At 53.7% G+C, this 20280-nt stretch overlaps 1 protein-coding gene across 1 annotated transcript in view; it reads right to left on the minus strand.

Annotated features, from left to right (window-relative positions):
• The window catches only part of ADGRD1 (adhesion G protein-coupled receptor D1), a 162329-nt gene that overhangs the window by 3332 nt on the left and 138717 nt on the right, over positions 1 to 20280 (minus strand). Inside the window, exons 16-20 of the mRNA XM_017887671.1 lie at positions 17515 to 17581; positions 6624 to 6715; positions 2232 to 2358; positions 1384 to 1425; positions 214 to 306 (exon numbers count right to left, since the gene is read on the minus strand). Of these exons, the coding sequence (XP_017743160.1) occupies positions 214 to 306; positions 1384 to 1425; positions 2232 to 2358; positions 6624 to 6715; positions 17515 to 17581 (421 nt within the window). The remainder of the gene's footprint in view (positions 1 to 213; positions 307 to 1383; positions 1426 to 2231; positions 2359 to 6623; positions 6716 to 17514; positions 17582 to 20280) is intronic.

Below are 20280 nucleotides of genomic sequence, written 5' to 3' on the forward strand. Positions count from 1 at the left end.
GGCAGGAGAGGGGGACAAAGACTGCTGGGCACCCGAAGCCACCTCTGCTGCCTGCACACCCCCTGCTGCCTGCACACCCCATCCTGCTGCCGGCACACCCCATCCTGCTGCCGGCACACCCCATCCTGCTGCTGGCACACCCCATCCTGCTGACGACTGAGCCTGGGGACGGAGGATGGGCTGGGACCCTCGGCTTAAGGAGGCTGCACTCACGATGTCCGAGTGGAAGGGCTTCGCGTTGGCCGTGCGGCTGGAGCTGCTCGTGAGGGACCAGACCTTGGTTTTGTGCTTGAAGGCAGCTCTCACCTTGAAAGCAGGGAAGGGATCATGAGAAGCAATTTCAGAGGCTGCAACAGCCGTCACCAGAGCAGTCTGTGCCGGTGCAACCCCGGAACCAGAAGCGCGGGGAAGGTTGGGATTTGGAACTATCAGAGTCAAAGCTGGTGGCTCCACAGCTGAGCTGTGCATCGCTGCTCTGTGTGGCAGACCCAGGTTGTGTCGCAGGCCAGGGAAGCTGGGTCTGGAGTGGACTCTGCTGGGCTCCTCACACTCAGCAATGAATGTCCCGGGGTGAGTGTGAGAGAAGCAAACAAACAAAAATGTGTGGTGGGTGGGTGGGTGGACTTCCATGGCTGCACTGCCTTCCCGCCACCCGGAGCCACCTCAGGCCTTGCAAGGGGTCACTGGGCATTGTGATCATGCAGCCCTTCTGCCCGGTCACCATCCTGCTCGGCGACTCTCTGCTCTGCCCTCCTCGGCCCACTTGGCCTGTCCCTGCAAACGGACACCACCACTGAGAGAGACCGGGCAGGGTGACCCCTCTGCACTGGCCCATTCCCCACCCCAAGGCAGCTCCCACAGCGTCAGCCTGGCAGGGGCTCAAAGCTGACTTGGGAAAAGTTCTCCCACAGGAACAGAAATCCTTGGGGCAGCCCCTGCTTTCCCCCAGCCAAGTACATGGCAGGTGCCAGGCTCAGAGCAGCACCGAGAAGAATGACCTGTGCTGGCTGCCCCAGAGTCCAAGGAAGCCACGTCACAAAAGTCCCCTTCCCAGCTCCCGTGGACAACAGCCCTCCCTCTCACAGCCAGACCAGCTTCCCCAAGGCCTTGAGGAGGACTTTGGGGAACACGCCTGCATCTCCCCAAGATGCAGTCGCCACTTCTCCAGGGAGAGAAGATGCTTGTCCATCGCTTAGCAACGAGGCAGGGAGAGAAGAGCTGCCGAGCAGCAGGCGCAGGGCACACAACTTGTCATCAGGAACACGGCTGGCTCAGGATTTGAGTCCCAGACACCACCCTGACAGGGCAACGCTAGTCCCACTCCTGTGACCTTTCAGAAAGGAAAAGCCAGCTTCATACTGCTAGGAAGTAGAGTGGAAGTACCTCTGAATTCAGGAGACAATGGAAGAGGAAGATGAACAGTCCCTGGGAAGGGAGGGAAGAAACGGAGATTAGAGCCCTTTGCATGTAGTTAGGAACACTGTCTGGAGGTTCCTCCATGCAGCCTGAGAGTGGCACTGGCACCACACGCTGTGACACCAGGTCCCATGACCTGGGGCCCGTGAGGACGGAGGGGCGTCCTGGGTCCCACCCTGTGACCCAACCTAGATTCAGGCAGCTGCTTGGACCGAGTTCGGGGCGGGGGGCTGCGTGGGCAAAGGTGCAATGGCAGGTGGGTTCCCAGGCAGGCTCAGTGCGGAGCAAGGGCAGGCACTTCCGGAAGACGTGCCACTGGCCTGCAGACACAGACACAACTCGAGCAGCCTGGGGAGGGCCGGGAGGGCCATGGATGGTGAAGGGGACCCATGCCTGCCCTCCCTTGCGGGCCCATGGGTCTGAGGGCCCTGACCCTTGGCATCCCAAGTCTTTGGTTCCCAGGTGACCCTCCCCGGCCCTTCACACAGAGGGCAGCACCTGGGGGCCGCCCTGGCCACCTGTTTGCCTGACTCTTTCCAGAGATGCCACAGGCTGACTGTCTTACTGTCCCTCCATTCCCAGCCAGGATGTGCCAACTACAGATGCCGGCCAGAAGCACAGGCAGCCCCACCCTGAAGGGGTCAGAATCCTGCAGGCCCTGCTTTCTGAAAGTCCTCAGGCTTTGGGGATGCCCTGCATTACAGGCTCCTGAGGTATGGCGGGGTGGGCAGGCCTCCCTCCAGCCCTAGCTCCCTGCACGCCTGCTCCTGATGGCTAGTGGCACCACCTCCCTGCCACTCCCCGTGGGCTCTCACCTGCAGGGAGTTGAGCATGGCGAACATGTACTGGAAAACCACAGCACAGCCGTTGACAGCAAGCACACCAAAGACCCACGAGGTGCCCAGGATGGGCAGCAGCACGGCCACCGCCTTGGCTGTCAACCTGGAGAGAAACAGTGACAGTCATCCTGAGCAGCAGGAGGACAGGTACAGGCTGTGAGGACTGCCCTCAAGATGCCAGGCTTCCAGATGGGTGTAGGCACCACCCCGCTGGGAGCAAGACCTGGGGTCCTCCCTGCAGGTAGCCTTGGGTGAGGCGTTTACCTGGAAGGAGCTTCGGTGTTTCCACACCTCCATCCCCTTACAGCTATAGCTGGTGGGTGGGAGAGAGCTCTGGGAAAGTTCAGATAGCACCAGGGCTCACACAGGCCACAGGGAGAATCTGCCCAGGCCCAGGGCTTACATTTGAGCTGTTTGCAAAGATGAGGAGGAGCCAGGCCGGAGGGGAGAGATTTGGGGGACTGAAGCAGCAGAGGGTCCCCTGAAGCATCCAGAACCCAGGCCTTCTGTGAGACGCTTGGAAGGGGGCAACGAGGCCTGGGCCTGAAATGAGGCCATGGCTAGGAAGAATTCTCCAGGCTTCTCTGGGCTGCAGCCCACGTGTCCCCCGCTGATCACCTGAACCCTCCTGTGACACTGACAGTGAGTTCTCAGAGGGCAGGACCGACGGACCGTCTTCATGGGCCTGGTCATGCTCAAAGGACGTGCTGAACAAAGGCTTGCAAAACTGCGCTGTGAACTGATAGAGCCCCATCCCCAAACACACCATCCTACCAGCATGCGTTTTTATCTCCTTAGAGCCCCATGGGCCCTCGACACAGCAGAGGCAGGTTATATATTGACCCCATTCATTTTCTAATAAGGAAACTGAGGCCCCACAGCCCCTGGTAATAGCTAAGGTGATAGAGGGTTTCATCAGGGGCAGGACCAGAGGGTATGCAGACGTCCCCAGCTGGGCCAGAGTTAGCACCCACTCTGACTGGGCCCACCAGCTGTCTGCCTCAAAGCCATTCCTGATGGGCTGTGTAAATCATGGCCGGCTAACTCCAGTCCAGTCCATCCTGACTTCTGGAACAGCTGGGCTTTCCACAGCAGGGACCTTCTGCCTTAGAGAAAAGTCTAGAGACTAGTCTAGAGTTCCTGCTGCCCAGGTCAGCCACTGTCACATGCCTCAGTTTACCTCTCATCACTCCGCCCAGTGACTGAGACTGTCACCCTCACAGACTGTGGATTCCCTAAAGGCTGGAACTTGGTCTTTTGTCTCTGTAACCCCAAAGTGCATCCCAGCGCCAGGACTCAGAGGCTCTCAGGAGATAAACACTGAATGAATGAATGGTGAACAAATGGACGGCCATGCAGCAGTGCTGCACACAGATCTGGCACCTCCGTGGAGGAGGTGAGACGCGGCCATAATGAGCTCCCTTGTCAAGAGCCCAAGAACCTGGCACTGACAGCTCCTGGCAGTGGGTGCCTATAAAACCCAGACGTGTTCCAGCACTTCAGATCTCAGAGAAGCTGCAGCTAGCTTGTTCTCATAACACTAACGCAATAGAAATAAAACACCTGTCTCTGAGAAACAAAGACATGCATTATTCAGCTACAATCTTTACATCCCGGGAAACCATATTTGAAAGGAAAGGTCACGGAGAAATAGGAACCAAAATGTGCTACTTTTAAGGTGATGGTTTGACTTTTCTTAAAATGAACAATAAAAGATGATATTGGGGGAAGACGCCGAGCTGAAGCTCTGAGGAGTCTCAACACGGCCAGAGCTGTCAGTGTCCCTGGTCAAAAGCAGGAAGGGGTCCCTGGATCTGGAGGAGGCTCTGGGCAGGGGGTGTGATTTCCTCTCTGATCTATGACCCCTTCTGCTCCCCAAGGTCAGCCCTGGCCTGGGGGGCTCAGGCCGAGTCTCCGGCCCCACAGCCACCTGCTCACAGGTGCACCTCCGTGGGGTCTCACCCTCACGCCCCACCCCAGGGTCCCTCTTATAAAACCTGACCATTCCCTGCTTCTTTTTCAGGAGTCTGAAATCACAATCAATAAACAGAGACTTCTTAAAAAAGTGAAACCAGGCTTCTCCCCCTTCTCAGACCTTAGCTGTTCTATTCTCCACTTTTCTTGTGTGTCGGGGGAGGGGTGGGGGGGAGTGAAAGCCACGCTGTGGAGGGCCCTGAGGAAGAATCTTATCTCATTATTCACTGAGTACTGGGCTGCTTGGCACAAAGAAAATCACTAGCGTAAAACCAGAGGATGAGGAATAGGAAGGTGCTGAGGAAACTTCCTCACAATATCGTGACTGCCCTCTTCCTGCCTGGCGCTGCGGCTCCCTGGCTCTGCTTCCTCAGCCCTGGGAGTCGCGTGTTACACAATCCACACTAAGAAGACTGTGAGGAAGCATCCCCCGGGGGCAGACCTGGCTGCCCAAAGGAGAGGAGCTGAAGGCATTGGGGAATGTGCTGGGTTGCACAATGGAGAGGGACCCAGAGAGGTCTGTCTCCAGACGCCTGCCTGCACCTCCCTGGGAGGGACGCATCCCTGGGCTGCCAGATGCAGAGTCAGGTGGGAACTGCCACCTGACTGGTGGGCAATGCCTTCAGCTGTGCCCTGCAAAGACCTGGGCATGCTCTCCCCGGGCACGCTACCTCGAGCCTTCACAAGAGCTGCAGACACAGTGCCAGCCTGTCGCTTGGAGGACATTTCCATGGAGAAGCAAAGGCAGTGGACAGAAGCTGCTTCCTGGATGAGCACTGATGGGAGGCTGGGGGCAGTGGGGTAGAGATGGAATTTGGTGCACAGGTGTGAGGCAGGTACATGGGGGTGTTCTGCTGACAGTGGGAGTAGTCAGTAGTGGTCTGATCGGGCTCAGACAGGGCAGGGTGAGCTTTTGCTTGAGACAAGCTGGCAACAGACTGGCCGACCCTGAATGCTGAGGTGAGGGCCTGGGGAGCTGAGGGCTGGGTGAGGAAGGGACAGGTCCCTCCCCGGCCAGGCCACGAGGAGTCCAGGAGACCAGCCTGGTCTCAGCAATGGAAGAAGAAAGGACGTGATCTCTGACCCCACAAGCTTCTCTTCTCGCACGGGGCACAACCCTTGAAGGTTTGCAGGAGCTGAACAGCCCAAGGAGGCTGCAGCCTCTTGTCAGGTTAATTTATGGTGTTTGGAATTCATTACGGACTAATTCTCTCATAGATTCACTGCTGACATATTTGCCACTTTTGCTTTCACATGAGAAAAGACACACGATGGCTGAAGCAATATTACAGAATGCCAGAGATTCTTGGGAAAGAGATCTTGGCCCAGAAGATGGCAATGCCAGCTGCCTGGCGCCCATGCCCCGTTCTTCACAAAGCCGCCAAATTCCCTGTGAGGCGCCGCCTCCCCAGCTTTCCGGCCCTGTGGTTTGGGGGTGCTGACTGAACAGTCACACAGTCATGAGTGAATCCCTTCTACAGGGTCTGGCTCAGGGAGGACACAGGCCCAGCGTGAGTCCCCCTCCTCCTCCAGGCACAGGCCTCTGTCTGAGCAGGTGGGACAGGGACTCCCTCATGGGCCTGAACCCCTGCCACAGCCATTCTGCCACCAGGGGGCAGACTCGACCTCAGCCTGAAGCTAACACGGAGGCTGCGAAGGAGGATCTGGGCCCCGGTGCTGCAATTACCAAACAATTCCTGCCATGCCTAGGCTTCTGAGCTCTGGACTTGACGGTCACCTGCGTCAGTAAGTCCCCCTTCTGCTTAGGCCAGCGCATGCTGGGATTTCTGTCACCTGCAACTGGCTGGGCCCTAACAGATGCTGTCAGGACACCCTGATGGCAGCGAGTTGTGCGGCTGGAATCCCTCCCAGAGACCCCCGCCCCTTCTCCAGGTGGGCAGCCCAGAGCACGCCAGGACACTACTCTCCCTTGGACTTTCCCTGATGTGCCAGCCAAGGGGGAACCTGTTATCATCCCGTTCTGCACATGAGGAAGGTGAGGTGCTGAGAGGCTAAAGAACTCGCTGAGTCCAGCGGATGGCCAGGGCAGAGGCAAGATTGGCAGGGGTTCTCTGGCTCTAGAATCTTCCCTGTTGCCGTGCCCCGCTCAGCTGCTCATCACCCTGGGGTGAAGAAATCCCTAGGAGAACATCCGTAGACCCTGTTCTTCTACACATGGGAGCTCTGGGGCTGGGTAAAGGCCTTGTCCTGGGTCACAAGAGCCACGCGAGGGCGTGAAGCCAGAGCTGCCCTGAGATCGCAGCGACACTGAGCAAGTGGAGGGCTTTGGTGCCGGCCACAGGAGGCAGGAGTGGCTCTCTCTCCTGTGACCTCAAAGCAGTCCTCTGGGGGCAGAAGGGCTGTGGCACTGCTGGTAGCCTGAGGTCAACTTACTTGAAGGCACTGGGGTCTCCATGGATCTTGTAGTTGTCGGCGCTGATCTGTGAGATGACTCTGGTCACAGCGATGAGGATGCCAATGTTGACCTGCACAAGAAGCCATGGAGGAAGGTGAGGAGGGACTGGGCTGCTCCTGCAGGAGAGCTGCATCCGCCTGGCCACTGCCCTCACCACAGGCTACCCCTGCCCAGCCAGGGCTCCTGGGACACAGGGGCGTCACTGGGACAAATCTCACTCTGTTCCGCAGGCCTTTACCGACACACACAACATGGAAGCCTGCCTGAGAGCTCCTGTGCTGTGAAGACGGCAGAGCCAAGTTCTAGCCCAGGAACACACCCAGGCATGAGGGGAAGAGCCTGGGCCAGACCTCATCTTAGCATCTGCTCAGTTAGTGTGACCCTGGGCAACTCACCCAGGTCCTCGGCGCCTCAGTGCCCCAGGTGATGAGAATAATGGTGCCTATTGTGCAAATGACTGCTCAAGTGCCAGGCCCCAGCCCAGCGGCTGGCTCTCATCTCCCACCCTGGCCCGGGCCTGCGGCTGAGCGTCATCATCTCCTGCCAATGCCCCTCCTTGCTGGGAAACTGCTGGACGGCTCCCGTTGGGACCTATGGCTGGGCAGGGCACTGAGGGGCCCCTGATAGAGGCTTCAGCACAACCTGCCCCTCACCTGGGCAGCTCCCTCAGTAGGAGGCTGGCGAGGCAGGCACAGCAGGGAGAAGAGTCCCCTAACGTCCTCTGGCTGCAGGGTTAGGGTGAGGGTTAGCCTTCTCTCTTGTGTCTGAAAAATTCTGAGGCCATGTACAGAGTCAGCAAGGAGTACAGCTCCAGCGGAAAGTCCTGCGTGAACTCTCCAGCACAAACTTTCAGGCAAGGAACAGGACTCTACCTGGCCGGCCTCACAGGGCAGCTGCTGTCCCTACACCAGCCTGGGTGCAGGCAGAGCCTGGCAGTCTCTGAAGGGAGCTGCAGTCAGAGAGCAAGCCGCTGAGGCCCCACACGGGATGGACCAACCACGCGGTTGCACATATCTGCACCCCTGGACTAGGCGCCCGCGCCAGGCCTTTCGGAAGCACCAGCTGAGCCCGCCTCACCCTAGGGGCCTTGAAGGCACCTTCTGTGCCCAGGACTTTTCCACTGTGAGCCCTTCCCCTTCCCCTTCCTCCTTGCACAGCTCCCAAGCCCAGGAATCAGCAGGAGCCCTCCGCCCAGGGCGCTCTCAGCAGGAGACAGCCCTGTCTGCACGGAGGCTTCAGACCCTTCTGGTGCTGTTCTCTGGAGGAGAACGGTGCATGGTGGGACTGCCCCCTCCTGCCTAGCCCTTTAGGACACTATTGTGGCAGTGAGCACCCCAACTGTTCCCTCCTCGGCTCCTGTTTTCACTGACCACCTCAACACCTGGCAGCTCAGCTCATGCCCAGCTCAGCTGATAGTCTGATGCACCTTAGTTGCCCTTATTTTCCCATCTGTAAAGTGAGGCTAATAATAGAAGTGTCCCAAGGCCAGGGAAGAGAAAAGAAGTGAACCTATTAGCCACCCAGCGTGGCGTCTGCACAAAGAGCATGTCCAGAAACGCGGATGCCCTCCAGCCAACCTCACTGTGTAACAACGACAAGAAAGCCACACTCAACCAGGAGCAGAAAGCGGGAGCAGCATGGATGACAGGTCAGTGGTTTTCAAATGCAGTGATGATTCCATTCAACTAGGACAGTGACAAAAGTGTAAGTGATTAATGTGCAGTTATTACTTCAAGGAGTGGGGATTTCAACTGCAGACCACTGATGGTCACTGATGTGTGAGTGCGGCCCGTGCCCTCGGGGCAGGCTGGCCTTGGCCATCTGCCTGGGAAGCACTTTTGTGCCTCCAGTGGTGGCTACAGCATCACACAGAGGGAGGGTGGAAATGAAAGTTGCCCCAAGTCAAATTGCCACAGACTCTGCTTGCTTTTCTTACTGAGATTCAGAAGTTTTTCTTGAATAATTGCTTTTGGTGTGAATGCCTTTGTTTCTAGAATTCCGAGTATTTTTTCAAAACAATTCTTCCAGTTCTTTCCTTGTTTTGGGGGTGGAGATTTCCCTAGGTCCTGACTCTGCCATTCTGCAACTCATGCCCTTTCCCTTGAGGGATTTCTACTCTGGGTACCTCGCCCACTGACACAGGCCGGGGACTGATCTGTAACATGACTGGAAACAACCTGAACGTCCACACCCAGACAGGAGGGCGGGGCTGCCATGCACACCCAGACAGGAGGGCAGGGCTGTCGCTCACACCCAGACAGGAGGGCAGGGCTGCCACGCACACCCAGACAGGAGGGCGGGGCTGTCGCTCACACCCAGACAGGAGGGCGGGGCTGTCGCTCACACCCAGACAGGAGGGCGGGGCTGTCGCTCACACCCTGACAGGAGGGCGGGGCTGCCACGCACACACAGAGAGCAGGGCGGGGCTGCCACGCACACAGAGAGAGCAGGGCGGGCCTGCCACGCACACACAGAGAGCAGGGCGGGGCTGCCACTCACACCCAGACAGGAGGGCGGGGCTGCCACGCACACACAGAGAGCAGGGCGGGGCTGCCACGCACACACAGAGAGCAGGGCGGGGCTGCTGCTCACACCCAGACAGGAGGGCGGGGCTGCCACGCACACACAGACAGCAGGGCGGGGCTGCCACGCACACACAGATAGCAGGGCGGGGCTGCCACGCACACACAGAGAGCAGGGCGGGGCTGCCACGCACACACAGAGAGCAGGGCGGGGCTGCCATGCTCACACACAGATAGCAGGGCGGGGCTGCCACGCACACACAGAGAGCAGGGCGGGGCTGCCACTCACACCCAGACAGGAGGGCGGGGCTGCCGCTCACACCCTGACAGGAGGGCGGGGCTGCCGCTCACACCCAGACAGGAGGGCGGGGCTGCCGTGCACACCCACTCTATGGAGCACTTTTTGGGTCTGAGACAGACTGAGGCAGCTCTTCGTTGGTGAAGAAGCCACAGGCCCCACATACACTGAAGGCTGCGATGGGGTGGGGATGTAGTTATAGTCCCCCTATCTGCACAAGCCCCCTGGATACCCATGAAACCAGCATCACGGGTTACCTGTTTGGAGGGAGGGTGGAAACCAGGGAATGCAGAAACACACATAGGCAGACACATTTATGCATAGACTCTTAAGCTTTTCCTTTAAATTTTGTGTGTTGCCAATTCAAAAATAAAATTCTTTAACTAAATTTTAGTTTTAAACAATTATAAATTAAAAGGAAATAATATGAAACCCATTTCCTGTGAACTGAGCAGTGTCCTTGGGGTCAGGTGGAATAGAAAGTTAGTGATGCAGTGTTCCAGTGATTCCGGGGATGGAGAAACCATGAAGCCTGGGACCCATGAGAGGGATGCCTGGAGATGCTGGAGAGGATCTCAAGCAACGTGAGTGAGTGCAGAGTTCTCACAAGCAACACCCCACCTGAGCTCAGGGTCTCATCATCACTCCTGCTTTGCCACTGGAGGCTATAAAGTCTGGTTCTGCCCCAGACCTCTCCCTGTTAAGCTGAAAGATGCACACACGACTATTCCCAGACTTTTCTGACAAGGCCACTGAAAGGATGATCAACGTGCAGCAAAACGTTTTGCCAACGTGAAACGCTACAAGTGATTAATCTGAGATTTCAAGGCCTTTATCTTGACCACTTTGTGTAAGATCCACTCTAAGTGTTTCATAACAGTTAAGCTGATCACATTATTACTTGTCAGAATTCATCATCTTTCCTTTTTCTCCAAAGATTTTGCTGGGTCTTTTTTTTTTTCTTTTAGTCTGGGTCAGTCTGCTTTCATTTTCCAGGCACATTTTTTCCATCTTATCAGGACGATACATTTGCTGTAGCTTCATAAGAGGAGGAGCAGCTCGCCATGGCCTCCGATCCTGTACCGGTGCAGTTAAGTGGGGGACTGTGGCTGTGAGTGGCACAAATCTGACATTTCATGAAAATATAAAACAGAATCAGACCCTCACTCCATTTCACTGACCCTCATCCATGCCTGGCCGTTTGGTACACCCACACTCGACTACGAATCAGAAAATGCCCTGGGAGTGAGGCATATACAGTGTAGAGTACTATGGATATTCCAGCAGCTAAGCGTCTCCCCATTAGAACAGCAACAAGCCAGTAAAGGCAGATAGATGTCAAAGAAACAACTCACAGGCCTCACTGCAGAAGAAAAACAGGAATGCACATGGAGGCAGTAGAACTGTAAAGCAAAGGTCTCGTGGCTACTATGAAGGCCAAGATCACGGTGATCTCTGGTAGGAGGATGGAGGCAGGACTGCATAGGAATCCTGGTGTTCTGTTTCTTGACTTAGCTCAGGGTCACCAGAATGTTGATTTGTGAAAAAACATTGAAACAGACACCACTATTTCACAATGAAAGGGCTATACAGGTACAGACACACATATACAAATACGTAGTTTACACAACAGTGTGTGCCTCAGTCTGTTTTCTGCTACTATAACAGAACACCACAGACTGGGCAATTTATAAAGAACAGAGATTTATTTCTTACAGTTTGGGAGACTGGGAAATCCAAAGTCGAGGGGCCTGCATCTGGTAAGGGTCTTCTTGCTGCACTGCACCATAGCAGAAGTCGGAAAAGCAAGAGAGCACAGAGTGTTGCGGGAAGTCAGGGACCCTGAATGGAGGGACCTGCTGAAGCCGTGACAGAAGAACATAAATTGTGAAGATTTCAGGCCGGGCGCGGTGGCTCAAGCCTGTAATCCCAGCACTTTGGGAGGCCGAGACGGGCGGATCACGAGGTCAGGAGATCGAGACCATCCTGGCTAACGCGGTGAAACCCCATCTCTACTAAAATACAAAAAACTAGCCGGGCGAGGTGGCAGGCGCCTGTAGTCCCAGCTACTCGGGAGGCTGAGGCAGGAGAATGGTGTAAACCTGGGAGGCGGAGCTTGCAGTGAGCTGAGGTCCGGCCACTGCACTCCAGCCTGGGCGACAGAGCGAGACTCCGTCTCAAAAAACATAAAAATAAAAAAATTAAAAAAATTAAAAAAAATAAATTGTGAAGATTTCATGGACACTTATCACTTTCCCAATCAATACTCTTTCAATCCCGTCATCTTTGTAAGCTGAGGATGTATGTCGCCTCAGGACCCTGTGATGATTGTGTTAACTGTACAAATTGTTGGTAAAGCATGTGTGTTTGAACAATATGAAATCTGGGCATCTTGAAAAAAGAACAGGCTAACAACGATGTTCAGGGAACAGGGCAGATAACCATTAGGTCTGACTGCCTGGGAGCCAGGCAGGGTAGAGCCATATTTCTCTTATTGTCAAAAACAGGTAGGAAATATCGCTGAATTCTTTCCCCAGTAAGGCATATTAATAAGTAACAGCTCTGGGAAAAGAATGCATTCCAGGGGGGCCTCTAAAATGGCTGCTCTGGGAGTGTCTGCCTTATGCAGTTGTAGATAGTGATGAGCCCAAGTCTCCTGCAGCACCCCCAGGTTTATTAGGATTAGGAAATTCCTGCCTAGTAAATTTTAGTCAGACTGATTGTCCGCTCTCAAACCCTGTTTTCTGATGTTTATCAATAACAATGCGTGCACAGCAGGACAGGGAACCTCATTAGTATTTCCAGTTTTGCCCTAGCCTTGTGACCTTGCCCTGCCCATCTGCCTTGTGATATTCTGTTGCCCTTGAAACATGTGATCTGTGACCCACACCCTATTTGTACACTCCCTCCCCTTTGAAAATCACTAATAAAAACTTGCTGGTTTTACAGCTCAGGGGGCATCACAGAATCTGCTGACATTGGATGTCTGCCCCAGACACCCAGCTTTAAAATTTCTCTCTTTTGTACTCTTTCCCTTTATTTCTCAGACCGGCTGACACTTAGGGAAAATAGAAAAGAACCTATGTTGAAATATCAGGGGCTGGTTCCCCTGATAAGAGAGAAGGGGGATAAATTCATCTTTTAATCAGAAACCCACTCGTTCAGTAATGAACCCACTCCCACAATAGCAGCATTAACTCATTCACAAGAGCAAAGCACTCACGACCTAATCAGCTCCTAAGGTTCCACCTCGAACCTCTCAACCATGGCACTGGAAATTAAGTTACATGAACTTTGAGGGAAGCATTCAAACCACAGCAGTATGTGTCTGTCTGTATTTAGGTATCCATATCTATGTATCTGTATCTACATGTATCTCCAGGCAGTTCCTAACTTAGGAAGGTTTGAGTAACAATTTTTCACCTTTACAGCGGTGTGAAAGCAATACACGTCAGTACAAACTGTACTCCACAAACCTATACAACTAGTTTTTCACTTCCAGTATTCAATAAATTTCATTTGATATTCAATATTGCATTATAAATAGGCTTTGTGTTAGATGATTTTGCCCAACTCTAGGCTAACGTAAGAGTTCTGAGAATGTTTGAGGTAGGCTAGGCTATGATGTTCTGTAGGTTTTATGTATTAAATGCATTTTCAATTTATGATTTTTCTGCTTACGATGAGTTTATCAGGACTTAATCCCATTGTAAGTTCAGCAGCATCTGTATGTTTTCTGTACCTATGCATCTATAGCAATGCATCTCTCTGTATCTGTATTTGTATCTGTATCCACGTATCTACCTATATTTATATCTGTATCTGTTTGTATCTGTGTATCGGTCTCTATGTATCTGTTTGCATCTATACCTCTGTATATATGTCTGTAACCATATCTCTAACTGTCTCTATACAGACATATAGCTACCCTGATTTCTCCCCAAGGGAGACAAAGATTTTAAATCAAAGAGACTCCTTCTCTTCCCCAGACCTGGAGGCACTTTCCTTCTTTCCTCAGTGGGGCCAGCAGAGAACAAGCCATTTTGAAGGCTCAGGCTAAAGTGCCCCTGACATCCACAGAGTCCCTGTTCTTTGGGGAAATGGGGTGTCTAGGCTCTGTGGCTTCTGGAAAATCAGGTGTTATGGGCCGAACTCTGTCCCCTCAAATTTATATGCTGAAGCCCTAAGCCTCTGTACCTAAGAACAAGACCATTTGGAGACAGGTTCTTTAAAGAAGTAATTATGCTAAAAGGAGGTCACTAGGGTGAGCTTTAATCCAATGACTGGCCTAAGCAGTCATTTATTTTACGAGGAGATTAAGACGCAGATACACAGAGTGAAAACCACGTGAGGACTCAGGGGAAAGACAGTTATCTATGAGCTAAGGAGAGAGGCCTTGGGAGAAACCAACCCTGGCGACCTCCTCGATCCTGGACTTCTGGCTTCTAAAACTGTGAGAAAATAAATTTAAGCTGTGCAGGCTGTGGTCCTGTGTTACGGCAGCCCTACCAACGAAGACACCAGGGAATGCTGGGCCTACGGGCATGTTCGCACTTTAACTGGAATCACAGAGTGAATGAAAAGCCATTTCCCTGCCTTATAGCAGAGAACAATTTGAGAAGGGACAGTGGGCAGTGTGTGTGTTTGGCAGTAGATGCCTGGTGGGGGGTGTTACTGGAAGTGGCTCGGCTCTGCCCTTTTCTCCTCAACCCTAGGCCCAGCAGGCCCCACAGTGACCCTTTGCTGTCTCCCAAATTCTTGCCTTTTCAGGATGAACTTTGCCAGGACACAGGGAAACTGCACGTCCTAATGCAAACACACAGCTTCCTAAAAGTTTTGAATTTTCAAATTATGCAGGCAATGCGTGGGTGTTTTTCGATGCATATGATCTTGAAGCACATACTCCCCACGCCCAAACCTCTCCTTGGGGAACTCTTACTTTGTGTGCCTCTGTCCGGGCATTTTCTTACTCAGTTATATGTTCACATGTGAGTATGTTCCCGTATAGAGCTTTTAACTTTTTAAAAAAATAGGGTCATGCAATACTTGTTATCCCAAAACCTGCTTTCTTCATCTGGAAATAAGGCTGAGGTCTTGTGGGTAAATGAGGAATTGACCCAGATGGCACAAACCCTGGGATCCTCTGAAGAGATGACAGTGACAAGACCCCCGATCCCCCTCCACAGCGCTCCCCACAGGGGTTGGCTGGAACCTCCATGGCACCCCCTGGCCCAGAGGTTGATATGCTTTCTGCCAAGAGCCAGTTAGTATTTTTGGCTTTGCAGGCCATGCAGTCTTTGTTGCAACTATTCAGCTCAGCTGTTTTAGCCTGAAAGCAGCCACAGACAACAAGCAAATCAATGGACATGGCTGTGTCCAAGAAAACTCAATCTACAAAGGCAGGTAGTGGGCCACACTGCTGCAGTCTGCTGACCTCCGCACTTGAATCTGGAATCTTTTACGGCTGCCCCATTCAGCTCTTGCTTCCCTTCCAATCTGCCTGTTGCTCCCAATGTCCCAGGAGGGCATGAGGACCTCAAGCCAGCTGTGCTGAGAATCATCTGGAAGATTCTAAAGGCCGAGAAGCCGAAACTTCAGGAGGTGGAGCTTAGGCAGAAACACTCTTACAGCTTCCCAAAGCCGGGTGCAGTGGCTCACGCCTGCAGTCCCAGCACTTCGGGAGAGCGAGGCGGGTGGATCACCTGAGGTCAGGAGTTTGAGACCAGCCTGGTCAACATGGTGAAACCATCTCTTCTAAAAATACAAAAATTAGCTGGGCTTGGAGGCACCTGCCTGTAGTCCCAGCTGAGGCAAGATAATTCCTTGAACCCGGGAAGCGGAGGTTGCAGTAAGCCAAGATCATGCCACTGCACTCAGGCCTGGGTGACAGAGCAAAGACTGTCTCAAAAAAAAAAAAAAAAAAAAAAAAAACAAACAACAAAAAAAAAAACTCCCCAGGCCATTCAATTATGTAATGAGTTTGAGGACTCGTTCTGTCCTCCAGGAATGATGGCCACTGACAACAAGGAGTGGGGTGGGGATGGAGCCCTGAAGGTAACGTCCCCTCAGCAATGACAAAAGGGACTCTAGTGAAGCTGGGAGACACAGGGGTGGTGGGTTCCTGGCGCTGGGCCGCATGCCGTGTGGGTGGCGAAGGAGCCAGGCAGAGCCACCCTGGAACCCCAGCTGTCACTGACCACAGTGAGACATGAAAGCCAGATGACCAGGGCAATGTCTGAGAAAGGGGCCTGTTCTGCCCAGGCCCTACGGTTCTAGAGGGTTTAAGTCAGTAGAGGGAGAACAAAACAACAGCAGACTTGAATACAAACTTCCCCTTCCCACCCTCTGTCACTGAACGTCCTTTAAACCCCCTCCCATCTGGCCATGCTCCAGCCAGGAGTTTAATGACCGAGGGGCCTGGAGTCTGTTCTGAAAGCGTTTCTGCATTTTGGTTGACAGAATTAGTCGTCCTCCCAGACGCCCAGGGAGTGCGAGGACCTCTCACTGAAGCCTCTGCCACTGTTCAAAGGGTGGAGTTGGTAAAGCGATGGCAGGTGATCCTCGCGCAGCCCTGGGGAGGCGCTGCGGCCCCCAGACCCTAAGAGCTCAACCGCACAGCCCCAAAGGTCCCCTCTGCAGCCGACAGCGATTCACTGAAAGAAACCAGCCCTCGCAGCTCTGCAGACGCTGCGGGAGGCTCTGATGCCACAAGCCTTTCCCTTGCGAGCGCTCTGCCTGCACAAAGACTCCTGCCCCTCGGCGGGTGGCGCCCCGCCCAACGCCCCCGGGCCCCTGATGCGCCTCAGCCCAGGGAGCTGCTCCAGCTCGCTGCGGGGTCCTGACCCCACCTGCAGACGGGACACCTGGGCCAGGACGCGCAGCCCGGGCCCAACCAGGCAGGGCCCTCGGAGACAGGGACGTGGAGGCACAGAGGAGAAAGCACAGCCTCTGCTGAGGTCACCCCTCTGATCACGACCCCACCACGCCAACAGCTCGTGACGCCCACCGGTGCTAACTGCGCAATGAAATCACGTGGGGCAGATCCGGCCAATCATTCCACTCCATCCCATTTCCCTGATTGGTTCTGGGGCAGAAACGACTCACCACAGCCAATGAGAACCAGCCTGGGGCTTTCGCTGCGAGTGCTGGGGAAAGCCTCCGTTTCCATCCCGGGAGGCAGAGATTAAGACAGGAGCGTCATCCCAGCGCAGGTGCAGGAGCCCTGGGCCCAGCCTCCCCACAGATGGGCCTGACTCAGGAGCCCGTAAATCCCCATCCGTGTTTAAACTCTGAGTTGGGGCCGGGCACAGTGGCTCACGCCTGTAATCCCAGCACTTTGGGAGGCAGACGAGGGCACATCACCTGAGGTCAGGGAGTTCGAGACCAGCCTGGCCAACCTGGTGAAACCCCGTCTCTACCAAAAATACAAAATTAGCTGGGCATGGTGGCACATGCCTGTAATCCCAGCTACTCGCCAGGCTGAGGCAGGAGAATCGCCTGAACCCAGGAGACAGAGGTTGCAGTGAGATCGCGCCACTGCATTCCAGCCTGGGTGACAAAGCGAGACTCCGTCTCAAAAAAACAAAAACAACAACAAACTCTCAGTTGGGTTTTCTGTCACTTGCAAACCACTGTAACTATTATGTGTGGTTCCCTGGAGGCTTCTGCTGAGATTCCCCTCTGCAGCCTTAGAGTCCTGGTGACTCTTAAGCAAGGAGTGAGCCGGCGGGTGAGAAGGCACCGTAGGATGGGGAAGGATGAGCCCGCGCCTGTGCTGTTCTCAGGGCTGTGTGCCTGCACCTGCCGCCTCAGCTGGAAGAGCCCTGGGCCTTGAGTGGACCCGCCTGGAAAGCACCGCCTTCCTGAGCGTTCAGAGAAATAAGACCCTCAGTCACTGGCCCAGAGGAGCCCTAGCGAGGAGTGACCGAGGAACACCACTGCATCCTTCAGAAGATCCTCAGGAAGCCCCGTGCCATCTCCAGAGCCCAGCACCCTCTCCTCCTGCCCCTCCCCAGCCCCACTCTGCGCCCACAAGGGCAGGAAACGTACCACGATGACAAACAGTGCAGGGGCTACAAAGGCCCAGATGGCGCCACTCCCCAACGACAGCCAGCAACTGCGGAGGGAAGCAGAGCCGTTACTTCAACCACCTCCTTCCACCTGCCAGCATACCTTCATCCAAAAGCAGTTGCTCAGGTGATGTCTTTCTCAGCTACAGGGTCCACCTGGGGCAGCCATACAACATTCCTAATCCCTGCAAATGTACTTTTATCCATGATGATCCCACGTCTCATTCTTGGAAAGGATTTTCCAGGTTTGCAGACCAGGACAGCAACCTCTGGAGAGTTTAGCCAAAATCCAAAATAGATTTTAATTTCATTATGAAGTAGACCTTTGCTGGGGACTGGCTTTCCTGCAGAGCACTTCAAATATGACCCAAGAGGGGCCTTCTGCGAGGGATGACCATACCGATGAGTCGTCAGTGACACAGCACCTGACCATTCCCATACGCCCAAAGCTCGGGGTCAGTTCCACTCCCTCAGTGCCCTTCAACTGAGAGGAAAGGTTCCAGAGGGTCCTAGTGATTGCTCTGATGTCCTGAGAGGAGGGTCCGGTTTGAGGATCTGGCCTCTGAGAAGTGATGCCCAGAACTCAGGCAAAAAAACAAAAACAAAAAAACAAAAAAAAAAAAAACAAGTCAGCTCCTTCACAATTTCATCTGCAGAGCCTATGGCACTGTCAAGAGCCTAAGATTCCCTAGGTCGTCTCATCTTCTTGACTCCTGGGACACTGTTTCCCAAGGACCTGGAGTGCCTTTAATTGGATCTGGGCAGGTGCGTGGTGCAGTCCTCACTGGCACACAATGTGGTGTCTCCCTGGGGCTGGCTTATTTCACTCCCTCGGTGACTGCTCACTGAGCAGCAGGTCTGCCCCAAGGCACAACAAACTCCATCTCATTTAATCCTATGCTGCCCCTGAGGTGGGCGCTATGATCACTCCCATCCTGCAGATGAGGAAGCTGAGCCCCAACCATAGCGTTGGTTGAGAAGTGACTTCACTGTGGGCAAACTGCCTCCCTGCCCCCATTCCTCCCTGAACCTCCCGGACCAGGAGACAGCAAATGCCCCAAAACAAGTGACAGCACCTGCAAGAGGCTCATTCATGGCTGCACACCCAGAGTGTGGAGAGGAGAAACCTCTCATCTGAGGATGCACCGTTTAAAAGGAAAATGCCTTTGAGAGGCCGAGACGGGCGGATCACGAGGTCAGGAGATCGAGACCATCCTGGCTAACACGGTGAAACCCCATCTCTACTAAAAATACAAAAAATTAGCTGGGCGTGGTGGTGGGCGCCTGTCGTCCCAGCTACTCGGGAGGCTGAGGCAGGAGAATGGCGTAAACCCGGGAGGCGTAGCTTGCAGTGAGCTGAGATCCGGCCACTGCACTCCAGCCTGGGCGACAGAGTGAGTGAGACTCTGTCTCAAAAAAAAAAAAAAAAAAAAGGAAAACGCACCGCAAGTCTGAACGGTACCTCTGCAAAGGCGCGATTCAAACCAGGCTCTCTGGAGAGTGGGATGCTTCTGCCAAGAGAGAGACTGTGCTTTCCAGCATTTCATGCAGAATTTTAAGTCAACAAGGGGCTTCTGATGGATACCCTATCCTGTTCAGAAACCCGGTGAGCTTCCTGAACCTGGCTGCTGCTGCCTGGCTTTCGGGCAAGAGTGTGGGAAGAGGCTTATATTAGAGTCAGACCCTGGGACTCAGGACCGTGGGTGAGCCCAGCATCCCCAAGCTCTAGATGTGATAAAAGGGAAGAAATGTCATCGAGCTGTGTTTGAGGAGAACATTCTTCTTCTAATTAGTCCCTCAACTTCTAACAGCATCCAGAATTGAAAGGATGGGCCAGAACAGTGGTCTGCATAACCACGCCTGTTTCAACGTGCTCTCAAACACTGCCTTCTACAAATGCTTCNTAGCATGCAGTGAGCTGAGATCCGGCCACTGCACTCCAGCCTGGGCGACAGAGTGAGTGAGACTCTGTCTCAAAAAAAAAAAAAAAAAAAAAAAAAAAAAAAGGAAAACGCACCGCAAGTCTGAACGGTACCTCTGCAAAGGCGCGATTCAAACCAGGCTCTCTGGAGAGTGGGATGCTTCTGCCAAGAGAGAGACTGTGCTTTCCAGCATTTCATGCAGAATTTTAAGTCAACAAGGGGCTTCTGATGGATACCCTATCCTGTTCAGAAACCCGGTGAGCTTCCTGAACCTGGCTGCTGCTGCCTGGCTTTCGGGCAAGAGTGTGGGAAGAGGCTTATATTAGAGTCAGACCCTGGGACTCAGGACCGTGGGTGAGCCCAGCATCCCCAAGCTCTAGATGTGATAAAAGGGAAGAAATGTCATCGAGCTGTGTTTGAGGAGAACATTCTTCTTCTAATTAGTCCCTCAACTTCTAACAGCATCCAGAATTGAAAGGATGGGCCAGAACAGTGGTCTGCATAACCACGCCTGTTTCAACGTGCTCTCAAACACTGCCTTCTACAAATGCTTCGCCTTCAGGGAACCTGCACCAACATGGAAAAGGCTGGGTTTCTCCCAGTTTCACTATTCATCTGTACTATTATCTCATTTTGAAGCTGTGAAAACGCCCAGCTTCCTTTCTGTTTGTAAGCACCGGCAATATTTATCTTCCACGTTTTCACTCAGTGGTTTCTCAGCTTGGCTGGAACAGGTAGCAGCTTCCAAGAGACATTTGAGTGAAAGCTCTTTAACTCGTAAGGAAAGAAAATCATATTTCTGGAACCTGAACAGCTGATCTGGT

Source organism: Rhinopithecus bieti, unplaced genomic scaffold (assembly GCF_001698545.2).
Source record: "Rhinopithecus bieti isolate Rb0 unplaced genomic scaffold, ASM169854v2 scaffold_17862, whole genome shotgun sequence".
Classification (NCBI taxonomy): Eukaryota; Metazoa; Chordata; class Mammalia; order Primates; family Cercopithecidae; genus Rhinopithecus; species Rhinopithecus bieti.